The sequence below is a fragment of the Nerophis lumbriciformis genome, linkage group LG20 (genome assembly GCF_033978685.3).
Source record: "Nerophis lumbriciformis linkage group LG20, RoL_Nlum_v2.1, whole genome shotgun sequence".
Classification (NCBI taxonomy): domain Eukaryota; kingdom Metazoa; phylum Chordata; class Actinopteri; order Syngnathiformes; family Syngnathidae; genus Nerophis; species Nerophis lumbriciformis.
In genome coordinates, this window is record NC_084567.2 from 16,210,001 (window position 1) to 16,227,456 (window position 17,456).

At 38.6% G+C, this 17,456-nt stretch overlaps 1 protein-coding gene across 1 annotated transcript in view; it reads right to left on the bottom strand.

Annotated features, from left to right (window-relative positions):
• adgrv1 (adhesion G protein-coupled receptor V1) overlaps positions 1 to 17,456 on the bottom strand; it is a 513,902-nt gene that overhangs the window by 31,126 nt on the left and 465,320 nt on the right. Inside the window, exon 93 of the mRNA XM_061980535.1 lies at positions 3,684 to 3,869. Coding sequence (XP_061836519.1) covers positions 3,684 to 3,869 — 186 coding nt within the window. The remainder of the gene's footprint in view (positions 1 to 3,683; positions 3,870 to 17,456) is intronic.

Genomic DNA, 17,456 nt, shown 5'->3' on the forward strand with positions numbered 1-17,456 from the left:
TTAACCCTATGTTAATAAGCAACTAATTAATGGTTCATATGTTCCCCATACTAAAGTGTTACCAAATGTTTTTTTAACTAAACTGTCAATAAAATTAAAGTGCAAATGAAAATATCACTTTAGTCATAATTTTTGCGTTTAAGAAATTTCTCTATGAATTTCACTCTGCTCTGTTGTCAGTTGTTCGTGCAGCCCTTTGAGACACTCGTGATTTAGGGCTTTATAAATAATCTGTGATTGATTGATTGATGATTATATTGTCATTACTGCCACAAGTGGTAGAAAAGTGTATTACAACTAAGTACCGCTGCGGCCTATGCGGACCACAGCTGAAAAAACACATATATTACATTCTAGGGGGGCGCTCGCGGCCCTATGGTTAAGAAACACTGGTATATAGTATATGCCATCAACGTGGCGCCGACCATCTTTTTGCAAAGAAACACGCCCAGGGCTCCCATTATTTCAGCATTATAGTGAGTTGATTTTTCATGCTAATTTTTTGGCTGTTTTTATCTGCCACATGTGAAAAGCCGGCACGTGAAAATAATGCATACTTTAAACCGGCCCCTGGTGGAAAAAAGGTCGGGGACCCCTGCTGTAGGGGATTCCACACAGTGCACGTTGGAGCCGACACACCGATGAAGAGCTGCTAAATTACAAACCCCGTTTCCATATGAGTTGGGAATTTGTGTTAGATGTAAATATAAACGGAATACAATGATTTACAAATCATTTTCAACCCATATTCAGTTGAATATGCTACAAAGACAACATATTTTATGTTCAAACTGATAAACATTTTTTTTTTTGCAAATAATCATTAACTTTAGAATTTGATGCCAGCAACTTGTGACAAAGAAGTTGGGAATGGTGGCAATAATTACTGATAAAGTTGAGGAATGCTCATCAAACAATTATTTGGAACATCCCACGGGTGAACTGGCAAATTGGGAACAGGTGGGTGCCATGATTGGGTATAAAAGTAGATTCCATGAAATGCTCAGTCATTCTCAAACAAGGATGGGGCGAGGGTCACCACTTTGTCAACAAATGCGTGAGCAAATTGTTGAACAGTTTAACAAAAACCTTGTTGATGCAGGCTGTACTGCATCAACAAGCGACATCAGTGGGTAAAGAATATCACCACATGGGCTCAGGAACACTTCAGAAACCCACTGTCAGTAACTACAGTTGGTCGCTACATCTGTAAGTGCAAGTTAAAACTCTCCTATGCAAGGTGAAAACCGTTTATCAACAACACCCAGAAACGCCGTCGGCTTCGCTGGGCCTGAGCTCATCTAAGATGGACTGATACAGAGTGGAAAAGTGTTCTGTGGTCTGATGAGTCCACATTTCAAATTGTTTTTGGAAACTGTGGACGTCGTGTCCTCCGGACCAAAGAGGAAAAGAACCATCCGGATTGTTATAGGCGCAAAGTTGAAAAGCCAGCATCTGTGATGGTATGGGGGTGTATTAGTGCCCAAGACATGGGTAACTTACACATCTGTGAAGGCGCCATTAATGCTGAAAGGTACATACAAGTTTTGGAGCAACATATGTTGCCATCCAAGCAACGTTACCATGGACGCCCCTGCTTATTTCAGCAAGACAATGCCAACCCACGTGTTACATCAACGTGGCTTCATAGTAAAAGAGTGCGGGTACTAGACTGGCCTGCCTGTAGTCCAGACCTGTCTCCCATTGAAAATCTGTGGCGCATTATGAAGCCTAAAATAGCACAACGGAAACCCCCGGACTGTTGAACAACTTAAACTGTACATCAAGCAAGAATGGGAAAGAATTCCACCTGAGAAGCTTAAAAAATGAGTCTCCTCAGTTCCCAAACGTTTACTGAGTATTGTTAAAAGAAAAGGTGATGTAACACAGTGGTGAACATGCCCTTTCCCAACTACGGTACTTTGGCACATGTTGCAGCCATGAAATTCTAAGTTAATTATTATTTGCAAAAAAAATAAAGTTTATGAGTTTGAACATCAAATATCTTGTCTTTGTAGTGCATTCAATTGAATATGGGTTGAAAAGGATTTGCAAATCATTGTATTCCGTTTATATTTACATCTAACACAATTTCCCAACTCGTATGGAAACGGGATTTGTACAATTAGAAAGTGAGGAATGTGTTGTTTTTGTTAATTAGTCCCACTGCTTACGATGCATGAGTAGATTAAAGGGGAACTGCACTTTTTTCATTCATAATCCTTGTGGAAGACAAGAACACGTTTACTTTTTTTTATGCATTCTAACTCGTAAAAAAACGCTGGAAGAAGTCAGCTAACAATGGAAGTGATGGGATTTGCTCTCCTCCGCCTATAAAGCGCTCTAAAAATGATCCAAAAACTTCCATTACATATACACGCTGTAAGTAAATAATGTAGTAACATTCATAATAACATGTAATATTTACATACACTATATTGCCAAAAGTATATGGCCACCTGCCTTGACTCACATATGAACTTTAAGTGCCATCCCATTCCTAACCCATAGGGTTCAATATGATGTGGGTCCACCTTTTGCAGCTATTACAGCTTCAACTCTTCTGGGAAGGCTGTCCACAAGATTGCGGAGTGTGTTTTTAGGGATTTTTGACCATTCTTCCGAAAGCGCATTGGTGAGGTCACACACTGATGTTGGTCGAGAAGGCCTGGCTCTCAGTCCGTTCTAATTCATCCCAAAGGTGTTCAGGTCAGGACTCTGTGCAGGCCAGTCAAGTTCATCCGCACCCGACTCTGTCATCCATGTCTTTATGGACCTTGCTTTGTGCACTGGCGCACAGTCATGTTGGAAGAGGAAGGGGCCCGCTCGAAAACAGGTTCCCACATGGTTGGGAGCATGGAATTGTCCAAAATGTTTAGGTATCCTGGAGCATTCAAAGTTCATTTCACTGGAACTAAGGGGCCAAGCCCAACTCCTGAAAAACAACCCCACACCATAATTCCTCCTCCACCAAATTTCACCTTCCTACCAGTTGGTGGCTGAGTTGCTGTTGTTCCCAAACTCTTCCATTTTCTTATAATAAAGCAGACGGTTGACTTTGGAATATTTAGGAGCGAGGAAATTTCACGACAGAATTTGTTGCACAGGTGGCATCCTATGACAGTTCCACACTGGAAATCACTGAGAGCGGCCCATTCTTTCACAAATGTTTGTAGAAACCGTCTCCATGCCTAAGTGCTTGATTTTATACACCTGTGGCCGGGCCAACTTTGAATGCTCCAGGATAGCAAAACATTTTGGACAATTCCATGCTCCCAACCTTGTGGGAACTTGTTTGGAGCGGGCCCCTTCCTCTTCCAACATGACTGTGCAGCAGTGCACAAAGCAAGGTCCATAAAGACATGGATGACAGAGTCTGGTGTGGATGAACTTGACTGGCCTGCACAGAGTCCTGACCTGAACCCGATAGAACAAGATTAAAACGGAGACTGAGAGCCAGGCCTTCTCAACCAACATCAGTGTGTGACCTCACCAATGCGCTTTTGGAAGAATGGTGGAAAATTCCTATAAAAACACTCTGCAACCTTGTGGACAGCCTTCCAATTCTGCACAAGGCATCAACTTAAAACTTAGTGCATCTGCAAGATGTTTAAAAATATTAAACCAGTAGGCTTTCAGACTCATTGATGATACGGCATATGTGTCGCTATGAATTACTGTACCTCTTCCATGGCGCTGATGAGGTTTTGTGTTGATTTGTTGATGTCCGCCCCAACAGTGGTGGGTCCGCCCCCTTGGTAGCTGGAGTCTGGACTGTCATGGCCGCTCATCTCCACCGTGTAAGTAGCTTTAGCGGGCCAACACAGCTGGTTGTGCATGACAAAGTAGACCATGAACACGTACAGACCCTGTGCAGACAACAGAAAATGGTAAGCGTTGATTCATAAAGATTCAGTCTTGGTAACATTACATATTGTGTAGGGCGAGGCCAGAGGTGTCCAAAGTGCGGCCCGGAAGCTAATTTTTTGACGGCTGGCGGCACATTTTGAAGATACTATCACAAAAAAAAACATTAAAAAGTGAAATAAAAGAGCATACAGGTGAAATGTGACCAGAAAAAATGTCAATGTTGACTTTAATAACTCAATGCAGGCTGTTTTTCTCCTTTAATATTGTCTCCAAAAATAATAATGAATCAAAACCAAACTTGTTGTGAATTATTGACCATATTAAAGGCTCCGAATAATTCCCATCAAAAATTTCACTTATATTTTTTATGTTATATTGTGTGTTTGCCATAATAGAATAAAGTCTTCTATGACAAAAAGGGAATAAACCCCTCCTCAAAAAAATCAAAAACATAATAAAAAACTATAATCGATGGATAGATCTGAAGTTGATCTGAAGATAAAAGGGTTTAAAGTAAAAAAAAAAGAAAAGAAAAAGAAATAGTTTATGACTTATTTTTAACATGTTTATGAGTCCTATTAGACCCCTTTAGAATATTCATGTGATTTAATTTTTTTATTTTTAAATTCACATTGCACAAAAAATAATAAGCCATCAAAGTTAATGTTATGAATTATTGACCTGTTTGAATGCAATTATAGCGACCCCAAAAAGGGACAAGCGGTAGAAAATGGATGGATGGATATCCAAATATTCCACTTTAATTTTTTTTTTTTTGTTTTTTTTGGGGGGGTTGGGTTGAAAATCAAAAAACAAAAAAGGCATAACACACACACACACACACACACACACACACACACACACACACACACACACACACACACACACACACACACAAAAACAAAATCAAACATATCGGCAGATGGATCTGAATTTGATTGAGGAATTACTTTTTTTTTTTAATATGTGACTTATTTAAAAAAAATTTATGACTGAGGCCCCTCTGGGTCCCTAGGACCAAACTTGAGGGAAGCCCTAAAGGTTTAAAAAGTGTATGTATATTGTATTGGTTTTGAAAATTAAAAATATCAAACTGGCCCCCGCATGCTTTGAATTTTCAGTGTGCAGCCCTCAGTGGAAAAAGTTTGGACATCCCTGGGCTCGGCGTTAAAACGTTATCAACATATATCGAAAAGTGACATCGACAGTATTGTACTTTTTGGGGATTTTTTTTTTAAAAGGACTGTAGTCAGACCAATGAGGTCTGTAAATGATGCAAGGCGCTCGTCCCCACTAAGACCGGTAATACCACACCACCTTAGCCGCGCTCACCCTTTAGAGCACAGCTATAACTTCCTGGCACTAAAGCTGCAGGAAATAGTTCTACTCAGATTTCTCTATGTTTACATTTTCACACTTTTATCATGTTACACTTTATAAAACCTTTTTTTTTTTTTTTTTTTTTTTTTTTTTTTACATATTACTTATATTCCCAATATTTTGTTTACATTGTTGGTTTTCCATGCTTGTGTTGACATTTCCTTTTATTTCTGCCTTATTAGCTGAGAGGATGCAGGTTGCATTTAAAATACATTTAATATATTTTTCTCCTGGTCCTTATTTTCCACAGGTCATAAAAAATATCAATAATTATCAATATCGACTGATCGGGATATAAAGCCCAGCTAATATTGTGCATCCTAAAAATGTCCCTAGTTGCTAGCAATACCCACATGTTTTCCAGCAGTGATAATGGAGAATTACTTCATCTTCTTTGGGAGATGACATCATTGGCACCCTGCTATTTCTGCTTCCTCCAATTCCGCACCATTACCAAATCCCTTTGGGTGTAACGTCAGCGCGCTGTGAATTACCCCAAAACACAGGGGTGTCAAATACCGCGAGGCCATCTTGTATTTCACAACAGCCGCCATTGGGCGATGACGGCCGACCGCAAACAGAGAGAGAATGTAAAATGGGTGGGCAGGGGCACGGATGTGTAAATGTGCCATGTATCAACTCCGATTTGTCATACACTATATTGTCAAAAGTATATGGCCATCTGCCTTGACTCACATATGAACTTGAAGTGCCATCCCATTCCTAACCCATAGGGTTCAATATGATGTGGGTCCACCTTTTGCAGCTATTACAGCTTCAACTCTTCTGGGAAGGCTGTCCACAAGGTTGCGGAGTGTGTTTATAAGAATTTCCCACCATTCTTGGTCGAGAAGGCCTGGCTCTCAGTCTTCGTTTTAATTCATCCCAAAGGTGTTCTATCGGGTTCAGGTCAGGACTCTGTGCAGGCCAGTCAAATTCATCCACACCAGACTCTGTCATCCCTGTCTTTATGGACCTTGCTTTGTGCACTGGTGCACAGTCATGTTGGAAGAGGAAGGGAAGAGTCATGTTGGAAGAGGAAGTCTCCATGCCTAAGTGATTGTTTTTATACACCTGTGGCCGGGCCAAGTGATTAGGACACCTGATTCTCATCATTTGGATGGGTGGCCAAAGACTTTTGGTAGTATAGTGTAGCTTATGTTGTACTTTTATTTTGTATAATAATTGGTAGTGTATGTATTCTTTGTATTTTTATTTTGTATGCTCCTATATGGACCCCAGGAAGACTAGTGGTCGCCTTGGCGTCAGCTAATTGGGATCCATTCAATAAACAATAAACAATAAACAATGTGTACAGCAGTGACGTGCGGTGAGGTTGATGGCTGGTGAGGCACTGACTTCTTCACAGTCAGATTTACAAACATATGAACCCTAAAGAGTATCTTATTCACCATTTGATTGGCAGCAGTTAACGGGTTATGTTTAAAAGCTCAAACCAGCATTCTTCCCTGCTTGGCACTCAGCATCAAGGGTTAGAATTGGGGGTAAAATCACCAAAAATGATTCCCGGGCGCGGCGCCGCTGCTGCCCACTGCTCCCCTCACCTCCCAGGGGGTGAACAAGGGGATGGGTCAAATACAGACGACAAATTTCATTACACCTAATGTGTGTGTGACAATCATTGGTACTTTAACTTAACTTTAACTTTACACATACAAACTGTAGCACACAAAAAAGCACATTTAATAAAAAAAACGTTATTATGGTCTTACCTTTTCTTATAAATTAAGTCCATGCGCCGCAACTAAAGCCCTCACTTAAACTTTCCACGTGCAAGATTGAATCTATTTAGAAAAGTGTAACCGAGGGTTTATAAATGTCGCCTATACTGTATGAAACTACAAAATAACAAACACGGAGGCTCCAGTTTACACGAGGACCACTTTATTTATTTTCTTTCAAAAACTTCCGCTCCACTCCGTGTCATCACTTCCGCTCTTAGCGCCTTCAAAATAAGAGCTCAAGGCATATACTGTATAACAGTGCATAACAGGAACTTAACATCACAAAGAGGAAAGCCCATGAAAATAGGTTGCAAAAGTTATTTAATAAGAAGCCAAAAAGTGCAAAAACAATAATGTTCGTGTTGGAGGAGTTGTGAATTAGATACACCTGCAGTCTGCAGGTGTACCTAATGTTGTGGCCCTGCAGTCATTCACAACTCCTCCAACACGAACATTATTGTTTTTGCACTTTTTGGCTTCTTATGAAATAATTTTTTTAAATAGATTCAATCTTGTACGTGGAAAGTTTAAGTGTGGGCTTTAGTTGATATAACAATTCTACGGCGGGGGTGCGGGAGGCGTGATTACTGGAGCCTCAGCCAGTGCGTCTTTTGCAGCCGTTTTATGATCGCTCAGCACAAAAAATACGTTACACACATACAGTTGTTGACAAAATACACTGTACATTATACACCTCAGCTAACTAAACTATGGAAATGTATAATATAGTTCATATAGCAATACAGTCTCACTGCACAGCAGGCCAGCAGTTAGCCGAGTCCGGAATCCATGTTGCGGCACTGAGTGACGTGCCTCAACTGGCTGCTGTTCACCGCACCGTCTCTTCTCAGTATTTGAACGGCAAATGTGAAAATTCAGCGATTTTGAATAAAAATAATCTAAAACTGGTGAAGTTAAATGGAAAATAACTTTATAGTATAATCACTGGATACATATAACAATTTAATAAATTTTTTTTCTTTCCATGATGGCAGGTGAGGCCCTGCCTCACCTGCCTCTAGTGACTGCACGTCACTGGTGTACAGGTGCATGTGTGTTTAACTCGGTCAATTAATTTCTGTTACGCCCCCTGCAGGAGGAAGACAGCACTTAGCGCCTCCTACTCTCCACAGCAACTATAACATTGTTATAAGTACACCCCTGCATAACATGGTATCCTTGGTATTAAAGAAAACAAAAAAATAAATAAATATTGGTCCACTTTAAACAAAGACTAACTTTATTAATAAAATGAAAGTGCATAAATTTGCCCGAAAAACAAGACAAAATCCTTGTTAAAATATTGTAGATTTTTCTTGTACCATTTCATACTGAAAAATAAAATAAAATAAAATCATACCGATTTTCAATTCGACGCTGTATCGATCCGTTGTGGTGAAGAAGGAGCTGAGCCGGAAGGCAAAGCTCTCAATTTACCGGTCGATCTACGTTCCCATCCTCACCTATGGTCATGAGCTTTGGGTTATGACCGAAAGGACAAGATCACGGGTACAAGCGGCCCAAATGAGTTTCCTCCGCCGGGTGGCGGGGCTCTCCCTTAGAGATAGGGTGAGAAGCTCTGCCATCCGGGGGGAGCTCAAAGTAAAGCCGCTGCTCCTCCACATCGAGAGGAGCCAGATGAGGTGGTTCGGGCATCTGGTCAGGATGCCACCCGAACGCCTCCCTAGGGAGGTGTTTAGGGTACGTCCGACCGGTAGGAGGCCGCGAGTAAGACCCAGGACACGTTGGGAAGACTATGTCTCCCGGCTGGCCTGGGAACGCCTCGGGGTCCCACAGGAAGAGCTGGACGAAGTGGCTGGGGAGAGGGAAGTCTGGGCTTCCCTGCTTAGGCTGCTGCCCCCGCGACCCGACCTCGGATAAGCGGAAGAAGATGGATGGATGGAGATGGATGGATTTTCAATTCTAAATCATTACTTTTTCAATAACATTGGATGTCAGTTCATTCACTACATCTCTCCATAAAATACATGAACAGTTTTGATTCGAGATGTCCGATAAATGCGTTAAAATGTAATATCGGAAATTATCGGTATCGTTTTTTTTATTATCGGTATCGGTTTTTTGTGTGTGTTTTTTTTTAATTAAATCAACATAAAAAAACACAAGATACACTTACAATTAGTGCACCAACCCAAAAAACCTTCCTCCCCCATTTACACTCATTCACACAAAAGGGTTGTTTCTTTCTGTTATTAATATTCTGGTTCCTACATTATATATCAATATATATCAATACAGTCTGCAAGGGATACAGTCTGTAAGCACACATGATTGTGCGTGCTGCTGGTCCACTAATAGTACTAACCTTTAACAGTTAATTTTACTAATTTTCATTAATTACGAGTTTCTATGTAACTGTTTTTATATTGTTTTACTTTATTTTTTATTCAAGAAAATGTTTTTAATTTATTTATCTTATTTTATTTTATTAATTGTTTTTAAAAGTACCTTATCTTCACCATACCTGGTTGTCCAAATTAGGCATAATAATGTGTTAATTCCACGACTGTATATATCGGTTGATATCGGTATCGGTTGATATCGGTATCGGTAATTAAAGAGTTGGACAATATCGGAATATCGGATATCGGCAAAAAGCCATTATCGGACATCCCTAGTTTTGATGAATGTTCAAATTACTCAAACAAAAACTGGTTTTGTTTAATAAAATGCTTCCCAAACATTCAGCTTGCATAACCACAAAAAAAGTTCTGATTCATTCATTCATTCTAACGACTGACACGTTCTTTTGGATCTCTAAGTCTTAGATCTAAATCTGAGAAAAGGAACATTCAACTTGCATAATTTGTTAAAAAAAAGGCTCTGATTCATTCATTCATTCATTCTTTCATTCACTCGAAAGACTGATACGTTATTTTGGATCTCTAAGTCTTTGACCTAAATCTGAGAACAGGAACATTCACCTTGCATAATCAGGGGAAAAAAAGGCTCTGATTCATTCATTCATTCTAACAACTGACATATTTTTGGGATCTTTAAGTCTTTGACCTAAATCTGAGAACAGGAACATCCAGCTTGCATAATCAGGGGGAAAAAAGGCTCTGATTAATTCATTCATTCTAACGACTGACACATTCTTTTGGATCTCTAAGTCTTAGATCTAAATCTGAGAACAGGAACATTCAGCTTGCATAATCAGGAAAAAAAGGCTCCGATTCATTCATTCATTCTAACGACTGCCATATTTATTTGATCTTTAAGTCTTTGACCTAAATCTGAGAACAGGAACATTCAGCTTGCATAATCAGGAAAAAAAAGGCTTTAATTCGTGCATTCTAACGACTGACATGTTCTTTTGGATCTCTAAATCTTAGATATAAATCTGAGAACAGGAACATTCAACTTGCATAATTAGGAAAAAAAAGGCTCTGATTCATTCATTCATTCATTCATTCTAACGACTGACATATTTTTGGGATCTTTAAGTCTTAGACCTACATCTGAGAACAGGAACATTCAGCTTGCACAATCAGGAAAAAAAAGGCTCTGATTCATTCATTCATTCTAACGATTGACACGTTATTTTGGATCTCTAAGTCTTAAATCTAAATCTGAGAACAGTAACATTCAGCTTGCATAATCAGGAAAAAAAAAAGGCTTTGATTCATGCATTCTAACGACTGACATGTTCTTTTGGATCTCTAAGTCTTAGATCTAAATCTGAGAAAAGGAACATTCAACTTGCATAATTTGTTAAAAAAAAGGCTCTGATTCATTCATTCATTCATTCTTTCATTCACTCGAAAGACTGATACGTTATTTTGGATCTCTAAGTCTTTGACCTAAATCTGAGAACAGGAACATCCACCTTGCATAATCAGGGAAAAAAAAGGCTCTGATTCATTCATTCATTCTAACAACTGACATATTTTTGGGATCTTTAAGTCTTTGACCTAAATCTGAGAACAGGAACATCCAGCTTGCATAATCAGGGGGAAAAAAGGCTCTGATTAATTCATTCATTCTAACGACTGACACATTCTTTTGGATCTCTAAGTCTTAGATCTAAATCTGAGAACAGGAACATTCAGCTTGCATAATCAGGAAAAAAAGGCTCCGATTCATTCATTCATTCTAACGACTGCCATATTTATTTGATCTTTAAGTCTTTGACCTAAATCTGAGAACAGGAACATTCAGCTTGCATAATCAGGAAAAAAAAGGCTTTAATTCGTGCATTCTAACGACTGACATGTTCTTTTGGATCTCTAAATCTTAGATATAAATCTGAGAACAGGAACATTCAACTTGCATAATTAGGAAAAAAAAGGCTCTGATTCATTCATTCATTCATTCATTCTAACGACTGACATATTTTTGGGATCTTTAAGTCTTAGACCTACATCTGAGAACAGGAACATTCAGCTTGCACAATCAGGAAAAAAAAGGCTCTGATTCATTCATTCATTCTAACGATTGACACGTTATTTTGGATCTCTAAGTCTTAAATCTAAATCTGAGAACAGTAACATTCAGCTTGCATAATCAGGAAAAAAAAAAGGCTTTGATTCATGCATTCTAACGACTGACATGTTCTTTTGGATCTCTAAGTCTTAGATGTAAATCTGAGAACAGGAACATTCAGCTTGCATAATCGGGAAACAAAGGCTCGGATTCATTCATTCATTCTAACAACTGACACGTTATTTTGGATCTCTAAGTCTTTGACCTAAATCTGAGAACAGGAACATTCAGTTTGCATAATCAGGGAAAAAAGGCTCTGATTCATTCATTCATTCTAACGACTGACACATTATTAAGTAGTCTTGTGATTTTTTTCCCACACATACATATATATATATATATATATATATATATATATATATATATATATATATATATATACATACATATATACATATATATAGACATTGATACATATACATATATATATACACACATGTATATACATATGTACATATATATATATACATATATACATATACATATACATACATGTATATACATATATACATGTACATACATATATATATATACATACTGTATATACATGTACATACATATACACATGTATATATACATGCATGATATATATATATACATGTATAATATATATATATATATATATATATATATATATATATATATATATATATATATATATATATATATATATATACATACATATATATATATATATATATACATTTATATATATACATATGGGGCGGTATAGCTCAGTTGGTAGAGCAGCCTTGCAAGCAACTTGAGGGTTGCAGGTTCGATCCCCGCTTACGCCATCCTAGTCACTGCCGTTGTGTCCTTGGGCAAGACACTTTACCCACCTGCTCCCAGTGCCACCCACTTAACTTAGATATTGGGTTTCACTATGTAAAGTGCTTTGAGTCACTAGAGAAAAGCGCTATATAAATATAACTTCACTACAAACACAGTACATGTATATATATATATATATATATATATATATATATATATATATATATATATATATATATATATATATATATATATATGTTTACATATATATATATATATATATATATATATATGTTTACATATATATATATGTATATATATACATATATATATATATATATACATGTATATATATATATATATATATTTACACACACACATATATATATATACATATATATTTACATGTATATACTATATATACATGCATATATATTTATATAACAGCAAAAACAAACAGACAAAAAAAATACATATATATATATATATATATATATATATATTTAAATTTATATATATATATATATATATATATATATATATATATATATATATATATATATATATATATATATATATATATATATATATATATATTTATTTATTCATTCTTTTTGCTGTTATTGGACTGATATTGATAATCCTAAATACAGATTTACACAAAACTGCTCATTAACAAAGCAGAAATAGTTCAATGGATACTGGCTCTCTCTGCTCTTTAAACACAGCATTGAAGGTCTGAATCCCAATTGACGCGCATTGCCAAATATTATCTATAGTTGTATTACTATACATATATTTACATCACGTTTAAGTTATTATTTGCTCTTCTACTACGAAGGCTGGCCCTTCCAGTAACTGCTTGAGTATAATGTGCAGTCCTCCCTGAGTGTGACAGCGAGGACATGAGTGGGCCCACACACCCCACATTCTATTTTTAGAAGCCGCACAAAGGCTGAGTAAGAAAAGAGCGCCGCTATCCAATTGTAAAGCAGCACGGGCGATTGTGCTGAGTCGCCACAATCAGGTTAGTTGGCGATTGCGATTGGATTATCTTCTCATTGAGCCACAGAGATGGGTGGAAGGGCGAGGGGAGTGATGAAGAAAAGTTGTCCCTAACTATTGCTGCAAGTATGTGATGAAAGAGCCACAGTGAACACACAGCAAGGTGCAGCTGTTTAATGATGCTAATTATAATCTGTTAAATACGCAGCCGTTCACAGCTTACATGGAACATTCTCACAATGGAAAATTCCCAGCACCACACAAACAAAAACAACTACGGCCATCTAAATAAATGATAGGACAACACAGCCAAAAAAACTGAACTTTTGTTCGTGTGCGGACCACAACCGTCATTGCACTCTTAAAGGGGAATGACACTTTTGCCTATCATTCACAATCCTTTTATGTACGACAAGAACACTTATGTTTTTCTTTTTTCCGTGCACTCTAAACCGTAAATAAACGATAGCAAAAGTCAGCTAAAAATAGAGGTGAGAGAAGTCGCTTTATTCCGCCTGTGAAGCGCTCTAAACCACATCCAAAAACCCTTCCATCAAGGTTTTATATACAAGTTATGTTCATAATAATAGCAGCGTGTTTAAAAAAGGTGAGTAAACCTCAAAATTCTTCAAATAAATTGTATTTTAATGGACACAAATGCATTGGGGACACTGCACATTCTATTTCAACGCCAGAAAAAAGAAAAAAAAAAGTAATTGAATTTGATAATATACACTCAAATGTACTGTATAAACTAGAGATGTCCGATAATTGCTTTTTTGCCGATATCCGATATTGTCCAACTCTTACCGATTCCGATATCAATCGATACCGATATATACAGTCGTGGAATTAACACATTATTATGCCCAATTTTGTTGTGATGCCCCGCTGGATGCATTAAACAATGTAACAAGGTTTTCCAAAATAAATCAACTCAAGTTATGGAAAAACAAAATGCCAACATGGCACTGCCATATTTATTATTGAAGTCACAAAGTGCATTATTTTTTTTAACATGCCTCAAAACAGCAGCTTGGAATTTGGGACATGAGAGCATGAGTTGAGGTGTGTGTGTGGGGAGGTGGGGGTAGCGGGGGGGGGGGGGGGGGGGTGTATATTATAGCGTCCCGGAAGTGTTAGTGCTGCAAGGGGTTCTGGGTATTTGTTCTGTTGTGCGGATGTTCTCCCGAAATGTGTTTGTCATTCTTGTTTGGTGTGGGTTCACAGTGTGGCGCATATTTGTAACAGTGTTAAAGTTGTTTATACGGCCACCCTCAGTGTGACCTGTATGGCTGTTGATCAAGTATGGCTTGCATTCACTTGTGTATGTGAAAAGTCGTAGATATCATGTGATTGGGCCGGCATGCAAAGGCAGTGCCTTTAAGGTTTATTGGCGCTCTGTACTTCTCCCTACGTCCGTGTACACAGCAGCGTTTTAAAAAGTCATATATTTTACTTTTTGAAACCGATACCGATAATTTTCGATATTACATTTTAAAGCATTTATCGGCCGATAATATCGGCAGTCCAATATTATCGGACATCTCTAGTATAAACTAAGAAAGGCTTGCAGATTCAACTTTCCTGATAATCATTTATTAATATTTAGTTGCATAACCACGGTTTCTGATAACTGCTTCACATCTGTGGCACATGGAGTCCACCGACTTCTGGCACCGGTCAACAGGTATTGCAGCCCAGGACAATTGTACTACGTTCCACAATTCCTCTGCATTTCTTGGTTTTGCCTCATGAACAGCATTTTGTATGTCAGCCCACAAGTTTTCAATGGGACCAAGGTCCGGGGATTGTGCTGACCATTACTTGAATTCTGTTTGTCCGGAACCATGATTTTGCTCGCTTGCTGGTGTGTTTGGGGTCATTGTCTTGTTGAAACACCCATTTCAAGGGCATTTCCTCTTCAGCATACGGCAACATGACTTCTTCCAGTATTCTGATGTACTCAAACTGATCCGTGATCCCTGGTATGCGACAAATAGGACCAACACCTTAGTACAGTGGCCTATTGGTTAGAGTGTCCTCCCTGAGATCGGGAGGTTGTGAGTTCAAATCCCGGCCGAGTCATACCAAAGACTATAAAAAATGGGACCTGTTACCTCCCTGCTTGGCACTCAGCATCAAGGGTTTGAATTGGGGGTTAAATCACCAAAAATGATTCCCGAACACAGCCACCGCTGCTGCTCACTGCTCCCCTCACCTCCCAGGGGGTGAACAAAGGGATGGGTTAAATGCAGAGAGTAATTTCACCACACCTAGTGTGTGTGTGACAGTCATTGGTACTTTAACTTTTTAAACTTCATTCTGTATTTACTAGCTCAAGGAGAGCAGAAGTGCCGAAAGATACAACCATCCCGGCTGTTTAGCAAAAGTGCTCAATGATAACATTCCAGGGCTCCTACAGAGCTTTTCATTAGTGGTATCAAACACTAATGTATGCATGTTCGAAATAAACTGAACAAAAAAAAACAAAAACAAAAAAACACAGAAAGTGCTCTGTGAAATCAGTGCACAAAGTTACGTCATGCTTAAAGTGACCTAAATGTTACTACATGACATACTGCATGTATACAACACATTGTTGGAGGTGTTTGCATGGTTTTTACAGGGCTTTATAGGCAGAATAGATGGTATTGTAAATTGCACTGTTATAGTTTTTCACTAAGTTCAAAGAACTCCGGCTTATTAGTGATTCCCAGAGCCCAAAAAAAGTCTGCGGGCTATAGAGCGTTTTATATTCGGGTTCCAGTACTCTGGAATGTCCTCCCGGTAACAGTTAGAGATGCTACCTCAGTAGAAGCATTTAAGTCCCATCTTAAAACTCATTTGTATACTCTAGCCCAGTGGTTCTTAACCTTTTTTCAGTGATGTACCCCCTGTGAAAATTGTTTTAATTCAAGTACCCCCTAATCAGAGCAAAGCATTTTTGGTTGAAAAAAAGAGATAAAGAAGTAAAATACAGCACTATGTCATCAGTTTATGATTTATTAAATTGTATAACAGTGCAAAATATTGCTCATTTGTAGTGGTCTTTCTTGAACTATTTGGAAAAAAAAGATAGGTTTTTATTTATATTGATGAAGGATTTTTGAATTGTTACTATTTTTAGAATATTCAAAAAAAATCTCACGTACCCCTTGGCATACCTTCAAGTACCCCCAGGGGTACGCGTACCCCCGTTTGAGAACCACTGCTCTAGCCTTTAAATAGACCTCCTTTTTTTAGACCAGTTGATCTGCCATTTCTTTTCTTTTCTGCCCCCCTCTTGTGGAAGGGGGGGCACAAGTGCGGTGGCCACGGATGAAGTGCTGGCTGTCCAGAGTCGGGACCCGGGGTGGACCGCTCGCCTGTGCATCGTTTGGGGACATCTCTGCGCTGCTGACCCGTCTCCGCTCGGGATGGTCTCCTGCTGGCCCCACTATGGACTGGACTCTCACTATTATGTTAGATCCACTATGGACTGGACTGTCACAATATTATTATTGCATCCGGTCTCCCCTAGAGAGAGAGGGGGGGGGGGGGGGGGGGGTCACCCACATCAGCGGTTCTCTCCAAGGTTTCTCATAGTCATTCCCATTGACATACCACTGGGTTGTGAGTTTTTCCTTGCCCTTATGTGGGCTCTGAACCGAGGATGTTGTTGTGGCTTGTGCAGCCCTTTGAGACACTTGTGATTTAGGGCTATATAAATAAACATTGACTGATTGACTATTTAGTACGCACAGAAAAGGGACGGACGTGTGTTCTTGTCTCACATAAGGATTGTGCATGATGGGCAAAATAAAAAAAGTGCAGTTTTCTCTTTAAACCCATGCATTATTCATTTAAAAAAAAAAAAAGCTAGGTAAACACCATAAATGCTGTTTTCTCAAGTCTGTCCCTGCATTGTAGTGTTTGTCTTGCGTTGCACGGACAGAATGTGAGCATTATTATCACTTTATTGGCAGATACAGCTCACACGACTCCTACGATCAGCCTCATTCAAGTGCAGAAGTGAGGTTTCACTCTCGTTGCTAACAGGATTCACAGGCCAACAATAAACGTCAACCCAAGGCCAGAAAATTGCCCCCGACTGCGGTGTTTCATGTATGGATTGTGCCAAATAAAAGTGAGACAACAATAAGCTATTTAAAGAGGAACTGATCTTCTTTTTTT